This window comes from Pollicipes pollicipes, unplaced genomic scaffold (genome assembly GCF_011947565.3).
Source record: "Pollicipes pollicipes isolate AB1234 unplaced genomic scaffold, Ppol_2.1 Scaffold_6052;HRSCAF=7182_pilon_pilon_pilon, whole genome shotgun sequence".
Lineage (NCBI taxonomy): Eukaryota > Metazoa > Arthropoda > Thecostraca > Pollicipedomorpha > Pollicipedidae > Pollicipes > Pollicipes pollicipes.
Genome location: NW_023596805.1, coordinates 7,009,796 through 7,026,767, shown reverse-complemented (window position 1 = coordinate 7,026,767; position 16,972 = coordinate 7,009,796). Strand labels below are relative to the sequence as shown.

The window sequence follows — 16,972 nt, the reverse complement described above, 5'->3', positions numbered from 1 at the left end:
GTGGTCAGCATTGGGTTTTATCCTTGATTTTTTCCTGGAATCAACAGGGTGCAAAATACATGGGCTTCGAGGTATCAAGCTAAAGTTCACGCCGCACGCTCTCGTTTTGGGGTGGGAAAAGGGCTAAGCCGTCAGCATCGGTGCCAATTTTTTATGTCAAAGGATTTTCGGATAGTACTTAAGTAACAGAATCCACCACACAAGCCACTTAAATGCTACTAAATAAGCAATATAGGGCAATCTAGGTCTCTTATAAGATAATTACTTTCCTATTCATGTTCCTTCAGCGTCTCAAATACGCTAGAATTGAGGATAGTTTTGTAAGCCTGTACATCTGTTCGTATCAAGTTATCTGCCATCTCGGCACAAAGTGACCCAATCCAAACACTGTTTTATGCACATTGTTGATGAATAAACCTGATTCTGACGATATCAACAGCAGACGAACATCATTAATCCAGTTAGTGTACACAACCTTGCTGTGTGCTGCATGAGTCACTGACGACGACGGTGGGGGGCGGCGCTGGGAAGTTTGGTGGGGTACTGGGGAGGTAGATCGGAAGGGTTCGCCCGCGTGTCCAGGTAAAAATGAACACCAGCACATATAAAAGGCGGACCTGCTATTTTTTCATTTGCACAGAGTTTGCAGTGTTCGTAGCCGTGGGCATGGATAGACACTGAGGCGGTCAGCGAATGTCCATAGCGTTATAATATCGGGTACTTGCTCTAGAGCTGCTCAACAGCTTTGTCGAGGATTTTGTATGCTCTTCAAGCCAACTGCAAAGGTCAGGTAGAGCTTTAAAGCTTGGAGGACGTCAGGTTGATATCATTGTGATCAAACCCATATTAAACCCTGAAACCCTGAAACCCTGAAAGCCTGCTGAGTGCAAAGTAAGGAAATGTTTTATTTGGTGCTTGATAGACCTAGGTATGTATGGTGAAGCACTATGAGCCATGACCACTTCCTCTGGATTGTTATCAGTGCAGTAAATCTATGCTATTTTAATGAATACTTGCTAGGGACTCCCACAACATGAATGCCACAAAGTGCTGACACAGCTCAGAACCAAGCTACCACATAACAGACTAGTGCATAGTTGGTTTGCCATCACATTAGTGTGGTGTAGGTGTACTTCCCTACCTAACGTTAGAAAAAATCATTGCACGTCATTTGTCGTGTTTAAGGCCGAACAATATAATCTCAAAACGGGTAGAATCGCGCTCCCACCTTCAAATTCCAATAACTACAATAGCAAGCACCTGAGTGCGCACGCACCTCACGCCTTGACTCCCCAGAGCCATTTCTGCGTTGTTGTTGAGTAATTACAATATTTCTGCTTATGAAGAACCATGAAAAATGTACAAGACTAAGGTAACAACAATAATACAAAGAAAAGAGTTTCTTATCACATTTAGGTATGTTTATGAAATGCGCAGGCCAGAATAGTCTAGAACATATCCTAAACTAGCCTATCCTAACCTAACCTAACCTATTCTAACCTAACCTAACCTAACCTAACCCAACCTAACCTAACCTAACCTAACCTAACCTCCCCATCCTACATCCCCTTCAACCCAGCATCCCATTGGCATCCATACTCCATGCCATATATAAGTACCCTATAGTGAGCTTTTATTTAGCCGCCATGTTCTCATTTTGCCTTACATTCCCTTCCCAATCCTCCTGCAGCCCATGGCCTGTTGGTGTCAAGGATCAAATTTGATGGATTCTTGTTACCTTGGCCCCTACATTTTTATGGTTCTTCTGCCTTAAAAACAACAATTGATGTACAATGCTTTTTTGTAACATGAGGTAGGAAAGTACACCCTGACCCATTAGTGCTGTTGGTCAGCACCAATTTCAGTGCCCATGAAGCCATGGTTTTAAAGCATCATGGTGTTCCAGATTCAAGCTCAGGCAAAAAGATCTCAAAAACATCTCACAAAAAAGGAATATAAAGTTCAGCACCATTTGACCTGGTTTTAGGTATATGCACATAAGCATGAGGTTTAGGGCACAGCTGTTGTTGATATATGACACATTCACATGATTGATGCATGTTTTGTAGATAAGGTCATAAACATGGGAACTAGAGGTAAAGGCAAGGCTTCCACAAATTTTCTGGAAATGTATCATTCACCCAATGGCCATGAACTGAGAGAAATAACCAGATATGGCTATCCCAACCTTCTTGGTGGGGAGGACTAACTAGTGATTGAGCCATTGCCTGTCTTGAAGTATAAGCATTTTACCTCATGGCCTTCCCTAGGGTTCTGGTCTCACTCTGGGTCACCAAGGCTGTCTGTTGAATGCTGGACCAGAGAAATTAGAAAAGGTCTGCTGCTTGCATGGATGAGAAAGGTGCATGCCACAGTGTGTACTTGGACAACAATGTTGCACAACAGTGATGTAATAGAACTGTTGCTTTTTACAGATGTTACTTTTTAAGAAGACTGACTTTTTCAACTACACTAACAAAATATGCTCCTTTTAACATTGCATCTGGAATTTGCAGGCACAAACTCAGCCCCTCTCGCCACCTGCCGCTGAATGCTGAGACTGACACTCTCGGCCAGGGAGGCTTCCGACGTCATGGAGGAGGCACCTGTCCGCATCAAACATCTGGCTGATATGGCCAACTATGACATTGACTACACCAGACCAGCCAGGATGTGAGACAACTCTGCTCCGTGTGCACTGACTGAGCAACTACAAAAGGGGTGACAGAATGTGTACAGGGCTTGTGTTGCAAACCGTCTTTGAAGAGCTTTTTCCACATAATTATAGGGAGATGAGTGCCAACATGAGCATAAGTGTGAGACTAGTGTTACCACCCAGTGGATCAGGATGTGCTCTTTGCTGTGATATGTAATGCTATAAGCAATAATTTGTGCTGCACATTTTGTCATCTTGTAATCCTTCTAATTACTGCCTAGCTGTTGTTGCATTTTGCCCATGTGAGGACTGTGACTGTGTGTCAGAGTCTGCCTCAAGAGCCTGGTCAGTGGGGGTACATGTATTCCAAGTCTGATTCAGTTACCTGTGGGTGGGTAGGTTTAAGCCACCTGAAATCCTCACTGACTGGGATGACCTGCTGCCCTTGTCTGTGACTCAACCTTGACCCTTTGCACTCAAAAGGTCATATGATGTCAGACCACAGGGCAGGTCTTGTCAGCATTGGGACATGTTAAGCTTTCATCTCCAATGCTGCCAGGGGCCCAAAATTTTATGACCATGTTGTGGGGTCAGGGTTCACTCAGCAGGCACTGCTTAGCATTACTACTGACCTGAGAAGTCCTTGTCATTGACAAAATTATACATAAGCTTTAAAAATGGAGGGAGATCACAGTTTTGGGGAGCCAGTACTCCCATTGAATTATGGGTGCAATAGCAAGCTTGTGCTGTGCCAAAGCAAAAAACGCTCACTGTCTTTGTTTGCTTGCAAAAGCTTGTGCTGTCTTTGTTGTCATTGTATGCTGATTGTTGCAATGTCACAGCAGTCGGTTCTGCTAGTGATGGCTGGGCTGACATCCATTACCACCACAGAGCAACGGTTCGCACATCCTGTGTGCTGTATCACTGCCACTGGGATGTTCCAGGTACTTCCGTTCCGGTGTGGAGATGGTGCGGATGGCCAACGTGTATGCCGAGGAAGGCAACCTCGAGGGCGCCTACGTGCTCTATATGAAGTTCATGACGTGATGTTCCTCACATACATTGCATGCAGTTCTTCAAGACTGCTCTCCTGCGCTCTGGCTGTTCTGTTGATGCTGGTTCAGGTGTTGGTGTATTATCATCCATTGTTTCCCTAGCTCAGCAGAGTGGCATAGTGTGGAATTTTGTGCAAAGAGCGAGGGGCTTCCATGTTTTTTACTTCCTTTTTTTTCTTTGTTGTAATGCCATGTGGATTACACTACAAATATTTGGTCAGGGGTGGCAATTCCAATGAGTTCTACAGTCGGGGGGGGGGGGGGGGGTGTAGGGGGACAGCTGCCTGTACTTCCCCGGCTTTCGGGCGCTTCGGGGCTTGCTGATGAAGGCTTCCATGCTTATTCGGCTGCAAAACGATTAAACATTAACCCGTGTTGACACTGCAAGGGTAATGCAGAATTAACATAGGTCTTGTTTTCCATGACAGGATTTACTCTCCGCCCATTACCGTCCTGCGCGAATCCCACCACGGCTTCATGCCTAAGTCACCCTGCCTGACTGTTTTGACTGTGATCGTTTTGACCGGCACCGACCCAAGTTGTGACCGTGCCCCTTCCTCGAACGTGTCTTGCGTACAGTTATAGAAGCAAAGACAGATACGTTGTTAGTTTATCCGCGGGAAGGCCACGCCTGGATTCTGAGCGTACTCTGTGGCGCGGCAGGATTTTCCTGGAGAAGATCCGGCGGCACCCGGAGTACCACCAGGTGTCGCCGGGCGAGCGGGCCGCCATCAAGCGCCACCTGGAGGCGACGCTGCCGCGCGCCGAGTCCATCAAGGGCCAGCTGATGCAGAAGTTCGAGAACGAGCACAAGGCCTGGCTCGCCGAACAGGTGGATACGGCCGCCTCGCCGGTCGCTTCGTCGGCCGCTTCGCCGGCTGTTTCGCGCGGTCGCTTCGCCGGTCGCTTCGCCGGCGAGGACCGCGTCGTCATGCGACGCTTCGTCGGCTGAAAGCCGTCGACGGTGTTTTCCACGCAAATGCGAAAGGCCTGTCGCGAAATGCGGGCTTTTTGGAGAGGACAGATTCGGTGTGAGAGTGGAACGGTAGCTTTGCTCATCTGGGAAGGTCGTGACCGTCGAGATGCGCGTTGTCGCCGTGAACGATGGGTCTGGCACTGTTGTCTCTCGCCGGTGGGCGCTGCGTGGGGTCACGAGGGGCCGGAGCGGCGGGCAAGCTCGGACCCACGGCGCGGGGTCGGCGGCGACCGTTCTGTTATCAGAGCTTCCGCCGCTGTATGGCTCCTGGTTTGGTGTTTGTCCGGGACAAATGTGAATGGTAATTTATTTGTGTAGCGAGACCATCAACCAAACCGACGACACATGTCACGGTGTGTGCGTGGCACTGATTGTTCGGTGTAGATAGTTTATATCATTGGTGACGTCATATTACCTCTGCAGCTGAGTGCGTTGTGAAGTCCCATGCCGGCGATCCTTTGCATCATTATGTGCAGTACCTGATAACCGCTGTGGCCTCCACAATCTGGTGGCTTACGTAGTGTCATCGCGGTAGAAAGGCGGCCAGAAAGTTACACTATCCCTCGCTCGCCAGTGTGCCCGGAGTGCGGGGGCCTCGTTCCCAGCCGAGCGTAGCCGGGCGGCTGGCCGACCTGGCCGTCCCCGTCCTGACCGTGATTCTAACGTCCCCGTCCTGGCTGCGTACTGACCGTGTCCCCGTACCCGGCGGCAGCGGATGTTAGAGGAGGAGCTGGCGCAGCGGCGGCAGGATGAGGCCCTCCGGCAGTCACAGCAGCAGCACGAGCAGCAGGAGCGCCGCAGGTTGGTCCACGCTGGCGCGGCAGGTCGGTCCACACCGGTAGGTCAGTCCACAACGGCAGGTCCGTCCACACCGGCAGGTCCATCCACACGGGCAGGTCCGTCCACACCGACAGGTCGGTGCACACCAACTCCGCAGGTCGGTCCACGCCGGGGGGTCAGTCCACGCCGGCAGGTCCGTCCACACCAACTCCGCAGGTCGGTCCACGCCGGCGCCGCAGGTCGGTGTACACCGGCAGGTCGGTTCACACTGGGCCGCAGGTGATCTGGCGTCATCTGAGCCCGACACAACAACGCCTTGGGGGAGAACACATCAGGTCCTCACGGACTGGCGACGGTGCCGGAACTCTCATCAGCCCCGATCAGTACTGATCGCTGCTGATGACCGCGAGGACCTGGAGTTTTCGTGCATCCGCGTCCGAAGTCGCACACACTCATTTCCAGGGTGTTAGTCCACATCAGTATCTTGGCTGGTGCATCCCTAGCCGAGTATTGCGCATTAGCAAGCATTAAAAGTTAATATTGAAGATGGTGCTGCAGGGCTGATATTCCTACAGACTGTCGGATGCGGCACCAACGATATAGCCCAGCAGTAGATACACGTCAGTGCGCTGGCCGTGGCGGGTGCAGCACCAGAAGTCTGGCGACTGTCGCAGCCAGGTGCTGGGCTGCGGCGCCGTCTTCAGCTGTCCGTCTGCGCGCCGGCAGGTTCGAGGAGGAGAAGCAGCGGCTGCTGCAGCTGGAGCGACGCCGCGCGGAGGAGGTGGAGCGGTCGCTGGAAAAGCAGCCGGCTGCCGACGCCCTGCCCTGTGAGCCGACCCCTCCCCCTCCCCAGCTCCGGGGTCGGCCTTTAGGCGCTTAACTGTCCACGACAGGCGCATCGCATTGTGGCTTTGGTGCGCCCGCAAGCGCGTGGCTATTCTTGCGCGCGTCGCGAGGGGACCGCGATTATCGACGATGAGAATCGGTTCAACTGACGTTCATGCGCCGGAATCGTTTAAAGGGTTCATGACGCATTTCGTGACGCACCTCGTGGAGCGGGGCGCGGGTCGCGGCCATGCTGGAGGCTGGGTAGCTGGTGGTACTCGACACCGGGGATTTACCATACGGCGGTCCGATGCTGCAGGGTCTGCTCCCTTGCGCCACTCTGCCAACAATCCGCACATTTATCTGTGTGGGTAACTAATGAAGCAAACATGTGTAAGGAAATGTTACGTTTGCAACCTTGTTTATACGAGATGGTAAATGAGTGATAATAACTAAGTGATAAAACCAAGTTGTATTAACTAAGTCATAATCATGAAATAATACTAAGACTTAGTGATAATGCATAAGAGATAATAACTAAATGATAATAAATAAGTGATACTAACTAAGTGATAGAAACTTAGTTATAGCTGCTAAGTGGTACCCGCTAAACGATGCCTACTAAGTGATATGCGAGAATTATCAAGATGCGTAGCACACGCCTAACACATGGGCAGCCTTGCCAGCACAGAGTGATGCTGACTGACCAGCAGCGCACCAGGGGCACCGGTCAGGCCAGCTGACTGGGGGAGGGCTGTAGTCTGACGAGAGCCGCTCTCCCACAGCCTACGCAGCGCTGCTGCCAGAGCCGCCGACGGCGCCGCCCTCATACAGCGCCGCGGCGGCAGCGACCGACAGGGCTGCCGGCCGGCCCGCCTCCGCGGGGTGAGACGCAGCCCCAGCGGCGGGGGATGGGGCGGCACGGGGCGGGCTCAGCAGCGGCGGTGCCTCGAGGGTGGGGTGCCGCTGAGGATCGGACGGGGGCGTTTGAGAGTGTTAGCCGTAGATTGTAAGCGTTAGAAATGCAAGATAGGGGCGTTAGATTGTAACTGCTAGAAATACAACATGGAAGGTGTGGATTGTAAGCATCAGAAATGCATGATAGATCCCAGCACAGCGATCAGCATGCTTAATGGGCGTAGCATATGGGCGCCATAAGGCCAGGACATTCGGCGCGCCATAAAGCCCAAATCATCATCATTGGACATAGTGCATGTCATGCTCAGATAAAAGAAGAAAGATCAGTCTGCTTTGCAGCGTAGACCCGAGTTGGGAACATGTTGCGTCATTACTAGAGCCGCGATGCTGTGTCACGCTCCCAGACGCGTGCGTGCATATGTACTGGAACAGCTGCAGCCCAAGTCGTCTGATACTATGATGGCCTCCACAGAGTGCCATCTGTTGACCGGTCTGTGAAGCCGCGCTTCGACCACTCGATGTCGCTGCTGTCGCTGCGGTCGGACTTCCGCACAGTCGTGGTGCCTGACTCCCTCATGCCTAGGTGAGGGCGGTGCATTGCGCTCACGTGGTCTTTCCTTGCATGCCTCCAGTCCGCCGTCGTGCTTTTAAACAGTGTCTTCCGTTTCTTTGCTGATGTGTTAACCGTTCTGTGCGGCGTTCCAAAATTCATCCAGTGGGGTGTGCGGGGTGTGAATATAAATTCATGCTACCAGAATCCTGGCTCTCCGGCGGTCCCCGCATGCAGGTTTTGGGCGCTAATCCGTCGCCTTTGACCCCGACTCAGGCATCTGACTATCCAGCCCATTTGTCAAGCCTGAGGCACGTAGATACTTGTTTGAGAGCCGCCCAACTCGATCCTGACAGGCCGGTCTTGATCGATGGGAGGGGCAGCATGTGGTGGCCCCTCCCACCCAAGTGGCCGAATATTGGGACACTGACTTTGTGGCTCCTGTGCTGTTTCTCCCAGCACCGGCTTCACCAGGTCCTGGGTCCATGTCGTTGTCTTCCTGTGGCGCTGTCACCACCCTGCCCCGAACGGCACTTCTGACCTCGATATGGACTACAGACGGGATCCGTGACCACTGAGTTGTGTATTGTCGCCGATGAGTTGTATATTGTCACCGAGGAGATGTGTTTTTTCACCGGGGAGTTGTGTATTCTTACCGAGGAGTCGTGTATTCTCATCAATGAGTTGCGTATTGCCACCAAAGAGTCGTGTATTGTCTCCGATGAGTTGCGTGTTGTCACCAATGAGTTGGGTATTGTCAATGATGAGTTGTGTATTGTGTATTGCCGCCAGACGCTGCGTACGTTGCGAACAACGTGCAACGTATACAGTCGCGCACTGTTCACTGATCCCGGCGCCCCAGTGGACGTCACAGCCGCTGGTTGTACCTGCAGACTGCCTTGTGACATGTCGCTCCACATCGTGACAATTAGCCTCCGCACATTTCACCATCACTACCGGCAGCGGTGACAGCGGTTCACGTGTGGCGCCGCAAAACGACCTCGGCCGTCAGCGCGCCCCTGAGCCCCCCCCCCCCCCCCCATGTGGCGCCGTACTGCCTGTCGTCGCTCCCGCGGGTCTCACCCGGCGCCGTTTTCTCCACTCCCCGGGCAGTTTCTTGAAGATTGCCGAGGCCAACACTGCCAAGAACGTGGAGACGTGCGGACTGCTTTGCGGCAAGCCGGTGAGCGCGCCGGCGGGTGAACAGGGGAGGGGGACGGGGAGGGGCTGACCCGGATCTGTACACCGGCGGCGGCAGGGTGCCTGCAGGGATATACGTGATTGTACTGACGCGAACGGTCGGAGAGCGAGGGTGGTGAGGGAAGTTCGGAACATGGAATTGGGCGTACGTTTTGGATGCTGTAGTCCTTTCGAGTGGAGTCGTTGGCTTTTTTGACACAAGAAGTGAAACACCAGGGCCCGGGGGCCCCTAAACACCATTGTATGCCCTGCGTGCATCATACATCAATGCACTGTCAGTGTTGCAAGTTTTGTGCGGCCATGTTGTCCATCTTTTTCCACCGTAGACATTAAGAAACTCGTTTTGAATTAAGAAAACAAAAATGTAGCTGGCTGATTGAATTTGATTATGTAAAACAACTCACAAACTATATAAAGATGGTGGCTCAGCTTCAGTCGCAGCACCATGCAGTCGAATTGTGCACGCAAGGGTGCATGACCTCGGTGCCGTGTGCGCGTTTTAGTCGCAGGACGTGCTGTACGTCACGCACGTGCTGATCCCGAGCCAGACGGGCACATCCGACTCGTGCAACATGGAGGGAGAGGAGCGTGTGTTCGCCTACCTCGACACCCACAACCTCATCACCCTCGGCTGGATACACGTGAGTCAGAGTCACGACTCGCCCTCGGCCAGACGCACGTGGGTCTGAACCCGAGTCGTCCTCGGGTGGACACACGTGAGTCAGAGTCACGACTCACCCTTGGACGCGATGCACGTGAATCCTCCCCATCATCACGTTGGGGTGGATATGTCTCTCCCATTACATTGGGCCAGACGCATGCGAGTCCGCCCCAACATCATACTGAGCTGGATGCCTGTTGAGTTCTCCCCTTATCACATTTGGCTGGATATAATGGAGCTCTCCTAATCATCACATTTGACTGGCTACATGTGAGTCTTCCGCACCATCACATTAGGCTGGCTGCACATTATTATGCCCAAATATTTATGCTCCAAATATTCTGGCTGCAAGTATTCATGCTCCAGTTAGACTGTGTCTCACTGGACATCGTGTTTGGCTTTTTTTATTTCAGTGTGTTCGTCAGTGGATGAAATTCATGCTGATTGTCAATTTGTCAACGTGTTAAATGCAACAAATGCAAAAAACATCAAATGTAAAATGAAATGATAAGTGATCTATGTGTCAACAGCTCTAATATGCCGGCGGCTTGTGATCACTGCGTTATTGTTGTGTTCGCTCGCGGCTCGCGCCCTCAGAGTCGTTGGAGGTCCGCCGTGTCAGCGGATGAACTGCTGCTGTGACCTGTGTCGCTTATGACGCACCGTTTCGACCTCTGACTCGTCCTGATCCTTGACCTGGCATGTCCTGGCCTGACCTGACATCTGACCTGACCTCTGATCTGCCCTCTGGCCTGACCTTTGACCTGACCTCAGAATGACCCCATACCTGACCTTGTTTGTGACTTGATCTCGTATCTGATCTCCTACCTGACCTCTGACATCACCTCTGACATGACTTCTAGTCTAATGTCTGACCTGACCTTGTTTCTGACCCGACCTGACCTGACCTGGCCGTCTCGCCGACAGACTCACCCATCGCAGACGGCGTTCCTGTCGTCCGTAGACCTGCACACCCATTGCAGCTATCAGCTGATGATGCTCGAGAGCATAGCCATCGTCTGCGCGCCCAAATACAACGAGTAAGCCGCCCCGCTGCACTCGGGCTCCACCCCGCCGCACCCGAGCTCCTCCTGCCGCACTCGGGCTCCGCCTGCCGCACTTAGACTCCACCTGCCGCACTCGGGCTCCGTCTGCCGCACGCGGATTCCGCCTGCCGCACGCGGACTCCGTCTGCCGCACGCGGGCTCCGCTTGCCGCACTCGGACTCCGTCTGCCGCACTCGGGCTCCGCCTGCCGCACGCGGACTCCGCCTACCGCACGCGGACTCCGTCTGCCGCACGCGGACTCCGCCTGCCGCACTCGGGCTCCGCCTGCCGCGCGATTGCCGCCTGCTGGTGCGGACGGTTCGTGGTGTGCTGCTCGGCGTTCGCAGTACCGCGTGGTCGTCACGCCTTAGTAGATCGGGCTCGCCTGGGGGCGAACGCCAAATGACCGCCGCACTTGAAGCGCTCCGAGGCCGAATGTCGCCGTCGGGCTGGGCCTGCGCAGACCGGCTGAGCTGGCTCCTGAACACAACGTTCAGGGAGATGAAATAGAAAAGTGTTTTACCTTTGCAAAAAGAAAAAGAGAGCAACAAAAAAAAAACAAGGAAAATAGCACAAAATAGGACGTAGAATAGATAACTACTTGAGTTTTATCAAAAAGAAGGAAACAAGTAAAAGTGAAAAAATGAAGCAGTCGTATGGTACGTCACGAACATGTCTGCTGCGTGTATGCGTGGCTGTCTGGTAGTTGCATGTCGCCTGTTCACCCGAATGCCGCTAGTCATATCTCCTTGCGGGGTGCTCGGCGTCACGTAGATGTTGGTGCGCTTGGCGTATTGTCGGTCGGAGTGGGGTTGTTGGTTATTGTTTTGAGGAATGTGGCGCAGTGTCAGCATCCGGTGGGTCCTGTCTGCCCGAACACGTACCCAGCTGTTGTCATAACGATATTGCTAAACGTCGTAATCCCTTGGGCTCTTATCTATTAGCCGCAACAGCATTTGTGCTTACTCAGTGATTGGGAATTCGGTGACGCACACTCATTGGTGATTCCGTCACTGCGTATACGGAGTGACGGAATGTGCATGTGCATTTTAATTTTGCGCATTTAAATAATGCGTGTGCGAATTGGTAATCCCGTGCCGCCGCTGGTCATTAACCTCTTGCTTGGACGATGCATAGCACGGGATTGTTTGGCGTCCAAACATGGACCTAATCTAGCTGGATTTGGTCAATATTAGGCCGGTTCCTTTTACGAAACGCAGTGACAGATTGTGCTTTGCAGTTTGGGCTTTGATACTGGCAAAACCTACGGCCTATTTTGAAATGGTTCTTATACCTCTGTTATCGATTAACATGCTTAAGGTCGGCGCTGTCCCTCCTGCTAGGGTGAGGGGCAGGCGACGCCGTATAGCCTCAGCAGCTGAATGCGTCGTAGAGTCCCAATATCAATGACATGTTTTAGGTCGGGGCGAATATTTCATTTAATGCTCTTCTTTCGCTACACTAGTCTGCATGCGTTTCCTGAAGCGCTTTTTTGATCATATTTCGCCCTGATCATGTGGTGCGATGTTAGGATCGTTTTTCGTTTGCGCCTTGCTGACACGGCGTCTATTGCAGGACCGGCTTCTTCATGCTGACTCCCAAATATGGCCTGGACTATATCGCAAACTGCCACAAGACGGGGTTCCATCCTCACCCGCAGGAGCCGCCGCTGTTCGAGGTCAGTGATCCCGGGCTTCACCTCTGTTTCGGAGGTCAATCACCTCCTGTTTTGGTAGCGGAGTGTCGGAGTGGTTAGCTCATCAGACTCCCACGTGGGGAACCCGGGTTCGAATCCCGGTTAAGCCTTGCTTCCTGCACGCTTATGTGGCCAATGCAGTCGCTGGCGCTCCATGAAAGGAGCGTGACAATGTACGTCGTGTTCTCTTGAAAACATTTTTAAAAAAATTCCCGGGACCGCCCACGCGGGCTGAGATGGTTTTGCAGGTCTACATATCCGTTGACAGTGGTTTGTATGCGTGCTCACTGCAGGTGTTTCGGTACAACTCGAGCGCTCACGGTGGGCTTTGACCTATTCCACCTATTTGACCTATTGACCTTGACCTGTTCCAGGAGGCGCAGCACGTGACACGGGACAACAGCTACCAGATTAGCGTAGTCGATCTGCGCCAGTAGCCCGCTCAACTTTGCCGCCGTCGCCGCCGACGTTGCCGCCGTCGTCTTCGACGTTGCCGCCGTCAGCGCCAACGCTGCTGCCGTGGCCGTCGACGTGGCCGCCGTCGGGGACGCCTCGTCGCCGCCAGATCCGCCCGCGTCGCTACCCTTGAAGGCACCGATGCCTACGGTGTGCGCGCGACCGGCGGGTGGCGCTGTGTAGGTGCGGCTGAGGCGACAGTGACGCGGCTGAGACGCCGCCGGCGCGGCCAGGAGACTGAGAGCTGTTCGTGATATTCTCTGTGAACTAGCGTGAAGTGAACGTGCGTACGTGCGTTGGGGCGTCATGGTGACCGGCTTGGGTTTCCTAACCTGTTCAGAGGCTGGTTTTGAGCGCGTCTTTTATGTTACAGATGCTATCGCGGTGGCGAGTTTTCTAACAATGTCGTGACGTCATGGATGACGTCAGCCTGGCCGCAGTGGAGGTGACGTCGCGGACGTCGCTGAAGTGACGTCACTGGGGCATGTGCCGCGGTTTCCGTGATGGAGTCGGACAGCTTCGGCTGTGGCGTGGTGTTTTGCACTCCCTCATCTATATTGTGCACGAATATACTAGGTCTTGACGACTTTTATTGAGGCGAAGCGGGCGTTTTGTAAGGGCGACTCCGGAGTCAGGGCTCGTGGCAAGGATAGCGTGTTTTGTCGACACCGTCTTCGTGAACATAGTCGAACGATACCAGTGCAACGGGCAGTTTAGTCTCGCAGATTGTACCGCCTTACGCGATGTCAAAACACTAGCACCCTTGTGACAGGCCGGCCAGTTACTAAATGACTGGCCGGTGACAAAAACCAAAACGCGACCAAAACACACGCGTTTTGGTCGCGACGCCGCAAGTTCGCTGGCTTGGTCATCGCGACATGCCCTTACGTGTCGTCATTCTCTATTCTCGGGACGCGGGTGTGGAGGATTGCCCACCCACTCAGGCACCAGCGATGTTTATAGGCCTTGACAAACGTTGAAAGTAGTGGGTGCCAGGTATTTGTACAAACGTACTGAATGCTCGCACGTCATTGGTAGAAATGTCGCCTTATTGAGCACCGCGCCATTTAGATAAGCCAATTATAGGACCGCTCTCAAGAAGTAGTATCTTGAGTATCTGGAGTGCGCACTCAAGAAGTAGTAGTACTCAAGTATCTGTGTTGTCCTATATGCGCGATGTATTAGTTTTTTAAGCAGCATTAAGTCAAAATATCAGTAAAAATTGAAAGTTGAACGCAGCTTTGAAAGAACGCAAATAACACTTAAAACACTAAGCACGTGATTTGTGTTTTTCTGAGACCAGGTTTAACCAGTTTTGAACCAAACCTTCTGGTATCTGGTAAGCAAACCGGGTTTCAATGGCTGGGAGAGCAATCTCGCCAAGCCACACATGGCTAAGCCATTCTGGTTCTTGGGTGAATAAATGGATGAATGGGCCTACTGAAAACTAACAGACCTAGCTGTGCTAAAAGTTTAAGAGCTGGGGTTCTACCATAAATCAAGCAACACACTTTGCCGTTAGCTGCAGGCCTGAAAGATCGCTAACGCCGTTTTGTTTTGTGAAATTTGGTCATATGTCTATAAGCCATAAAGGAATCGATTGTTTCCACGCATCTCAATCCATTCCCGTGCATTCCATGCATCGCCATTGCTTCAACGCAAGATGGCGATGAGGACTCCTTGCCGCCTCTCCCGTCCCCGATCCTGTTCATTTATTAAGCACGTAAGCACACCTGGGTGTCGCTCGAACGTGCCATTGGGTGTCAAGTCCCCGTCGTTCCAAACCAGGGTACAGTTTCCTATTCTGAATGGAATGGCCTTCCCCAACTGTGGCAGGAAAAACGGACAAATCTAGGGGAGAAACTCGCCTTTTACGCATTTTAGAGGAAGGTTAGCCATTGTTCTGTTCAGTCCTCCTCCCTTACTCAACACTTATTGTGTAAAACTTCAGTACCCTTGTTCGAAACGTCTGTGGAGGAAAATAACTAACATCGGTGTACCCTTTCTCCACGAAAGCGCGGGGCGGCGCACGTGCCCTTGGCGCCACTAAGTGCATGCGCTTCAGCGTCCAATCGACGGCGTTCACTCCCATATCCCCCTGCCGGTTCTTCGGCCCGTGCATTCCTTCGCTTTGCACTCTTTCGAACGTCCACCTGACCTGAGACCGCAAAGGTCATGAATCCCGGATAAACACACCAAAGGTCCGCCAGCCTGCCCTAGGGCACCGCGGGCGGAGCCAAACCCAGGCCGCCACACGGTGGGAGTCTTTCGTCAAATTGGCGGTCTTTAAAACCCATGGAGTATCAGAAAGTCCAGCTAAGGAAGTTAAAAACGCAGTACGTAAGTAGCGGCTGGGAATCATGGAATTTGCAGCAGTTCTGTGTCCCATATGTTTGATTTAGAATGCATGTGTTATGACGTGTCTCGCTAAATTTACTGCGTGCCAACTATTTTTGCCGGCCGGTGCGAAGGCAGCGGGAAGCAGAAGGAAGTCGCGGGCCGAGGGCGGTGTTCTGTGCGGTGTCGGGGCGTGTGGACGGGATGAAGTGCGAGGAGTGTTAGGTGCTGCGCGAATGCGAAAAGTTAACACATTCAGACCTTGGAAACCCACGAGGTGAGTTTGATTGCAATAATAGAAACCTGAGGTTGCGCTCTGAATCAGCTGGGTGTGGTGAAGTCTGGATTCCTGCCAATTTGCGCCGGCTGGCTGCCAGCCTCTGGCGGAAGTGAGGAAACGATCACAGTGCGCTTCTCCCCACGAAGGGACTACAAATTTTTGTCATGCAATCTTTGGGATGTATGCTGATGCTATGACTTACGGAAAAAATGTATGCAAGTTCTTGCCTGCAGGATAGGCATGGGAGCTAACTACTTGGGCTTTGGGCCTAGCCTCTGCATTGCAACCTTTGGAAAAGCTGCGCCCTGTAAGGTCTTTGGCCATTGCCATGCGGGGAAGGACCCTCAAAAAGGTATTGAAGTCACCGCCGCAATGTTCGTTCGTCTGTGCCTACTGTGGTGGCAATAGGGAGTGACAGACTGCCTTTCGCCTGCGGTCGCCGCGATCACACGCGGCGCCCGTGGGGGGGGGGGGGAGGAGGGGGCCTTGAGCGCGAAGGTCATGCATACAGAGGCTGAAGTAATGACCTTTATCAACTTCAAAGGGCGATTAGAGCACCATCTTGTGCTGTGTCGTCTCTTTTGCCGCCAGTTACTCTCTGGTGCGACAAAAATAGTTGTCTGTACCTCCGATCAGACGTTTTTGACAGCTCGTCCCATGTTAAAAACAGCTTACATTATCAGTCATCTTCTTTTTTAGATTGGTCGTGCGTTTGTCAATTTAAAGCTTGCACATGGGCGCAACAGTGTAACGACGTCTGTGAGTTCGGGGTGTGTGTTGGGGGGGGGGGGGAGAGGGGAGTAATCAGGGTTGATGTCTGAAATTGAAACATGGAGGCAATACCCTGACATAAAAATGACATTTTGAGCGGTGGAAAACGTAAAGGGTACAGTCTTTAGCAAGACTATGGAAGCCAAGTCACACGTCGTAAAAAAAATGGTGGAAGCGTGCCCCCACTGCCACTAGCCCCTTCCCTCGGTAAATACACCAATGGTCTTGCATGCATGGCCATGGGCTGCAATTGGATGCTATGATATTCTTCCACAGTCGTGGAGGGCAGACAATAACCAGGGTCTTTAGCAAGCATTTCAGTGTTGTGTTTTGTGGTGCCCTGTGCATAGGTGTAAAAACGTAAAAACTGGAGGAATCGCCCCCGCCCCCTTGTTCCGAAGTCTGTGCCTCGGGCTATCGGTTGGCGGTCAACGCTTCCAACACCTTAAAGAGCAAGTCCCACAGGCCTGTGGAAACCAGTCTCCATGAGGATGCGGTTATTTTTTAGTTGTTTCTTGACTTAGCCTTTGAGGATCTGAGGCCAATCGTCCGGACGTTGGAGGCTCGGCGCCTCAAGCTCGATCTGAGCCCCATCTCTGAATCATCATCCATTTTGCTCGTACCAAGTGGATGCGCCCCGCCCAGATACGGGGTCCAGGTGCGTGCTTGTGTTATTATGTTATTGCTTCCTCGCTATATTATTGCGTGCTCGAAGTATAATCATGGACAGGTGTCAACGTACCCCGATCTGTTTGTGACACAGCC

At 52.5% G+C, this 16,972-nt stretch overlaps 2 protein-coding genes across 2 annotated transcripts in view; both read left to right on the top strand.

Annotated features, from left to right (window-relative positions):
* The first annotated feature begins 479 nt into the window (after positions 1 to 479).
* On the top strand, positions 480 to 13,421 carry LOC119104418 (STAM-binding protein-like A). The gene is made up of 13 exons (XM_037228115.1): positions 480 to 582; positions 2,517 to 2,673; positions 3,601 to 3,699; positions 4,375 to 4,543; positions 5,400 to 5,488; positions 6,194 to 6,294; positions 7,078 to 7,177; positions 7,683 to 7,793; positions 8,874 to 8,943; positions 9,464 to 9,601; positions 10,549 to 10,661; positions 12,243 to 12,345; positions 12,738 to 13,421. The coding sequence occupies exons 2-13, from the start codon at positions 2,594 to 2,596 to the stop codon at positions 12,798 to 12,800; spliced, it is 1,236 nt and encodes a 411-aa protein (XP_037084010.1). The 5' UTR covers positions 480 to 582; positions 2,517 to 2,593; the 3' UTR covers positions 12,801 to 13,421.
* A 1,899-nt stretch (positions 13,422 to 15,320) lies between these two features.
* The window catches only part of LOC119104740 (dysferlin), a 77,907-nt gene continuing 76,255 nt past the window's right edge, over positions 15,321 to 16,972 (top strand). The window contains exon 1 of the mRNA XM_037228459.1: positions 15,321 to 15,433. The gene's annotated coding sequence lies outside the window, so the exon portion shown is untranslated. The remainder of the gene's footprint in view (positions 15,434 to 16,972) is intronic.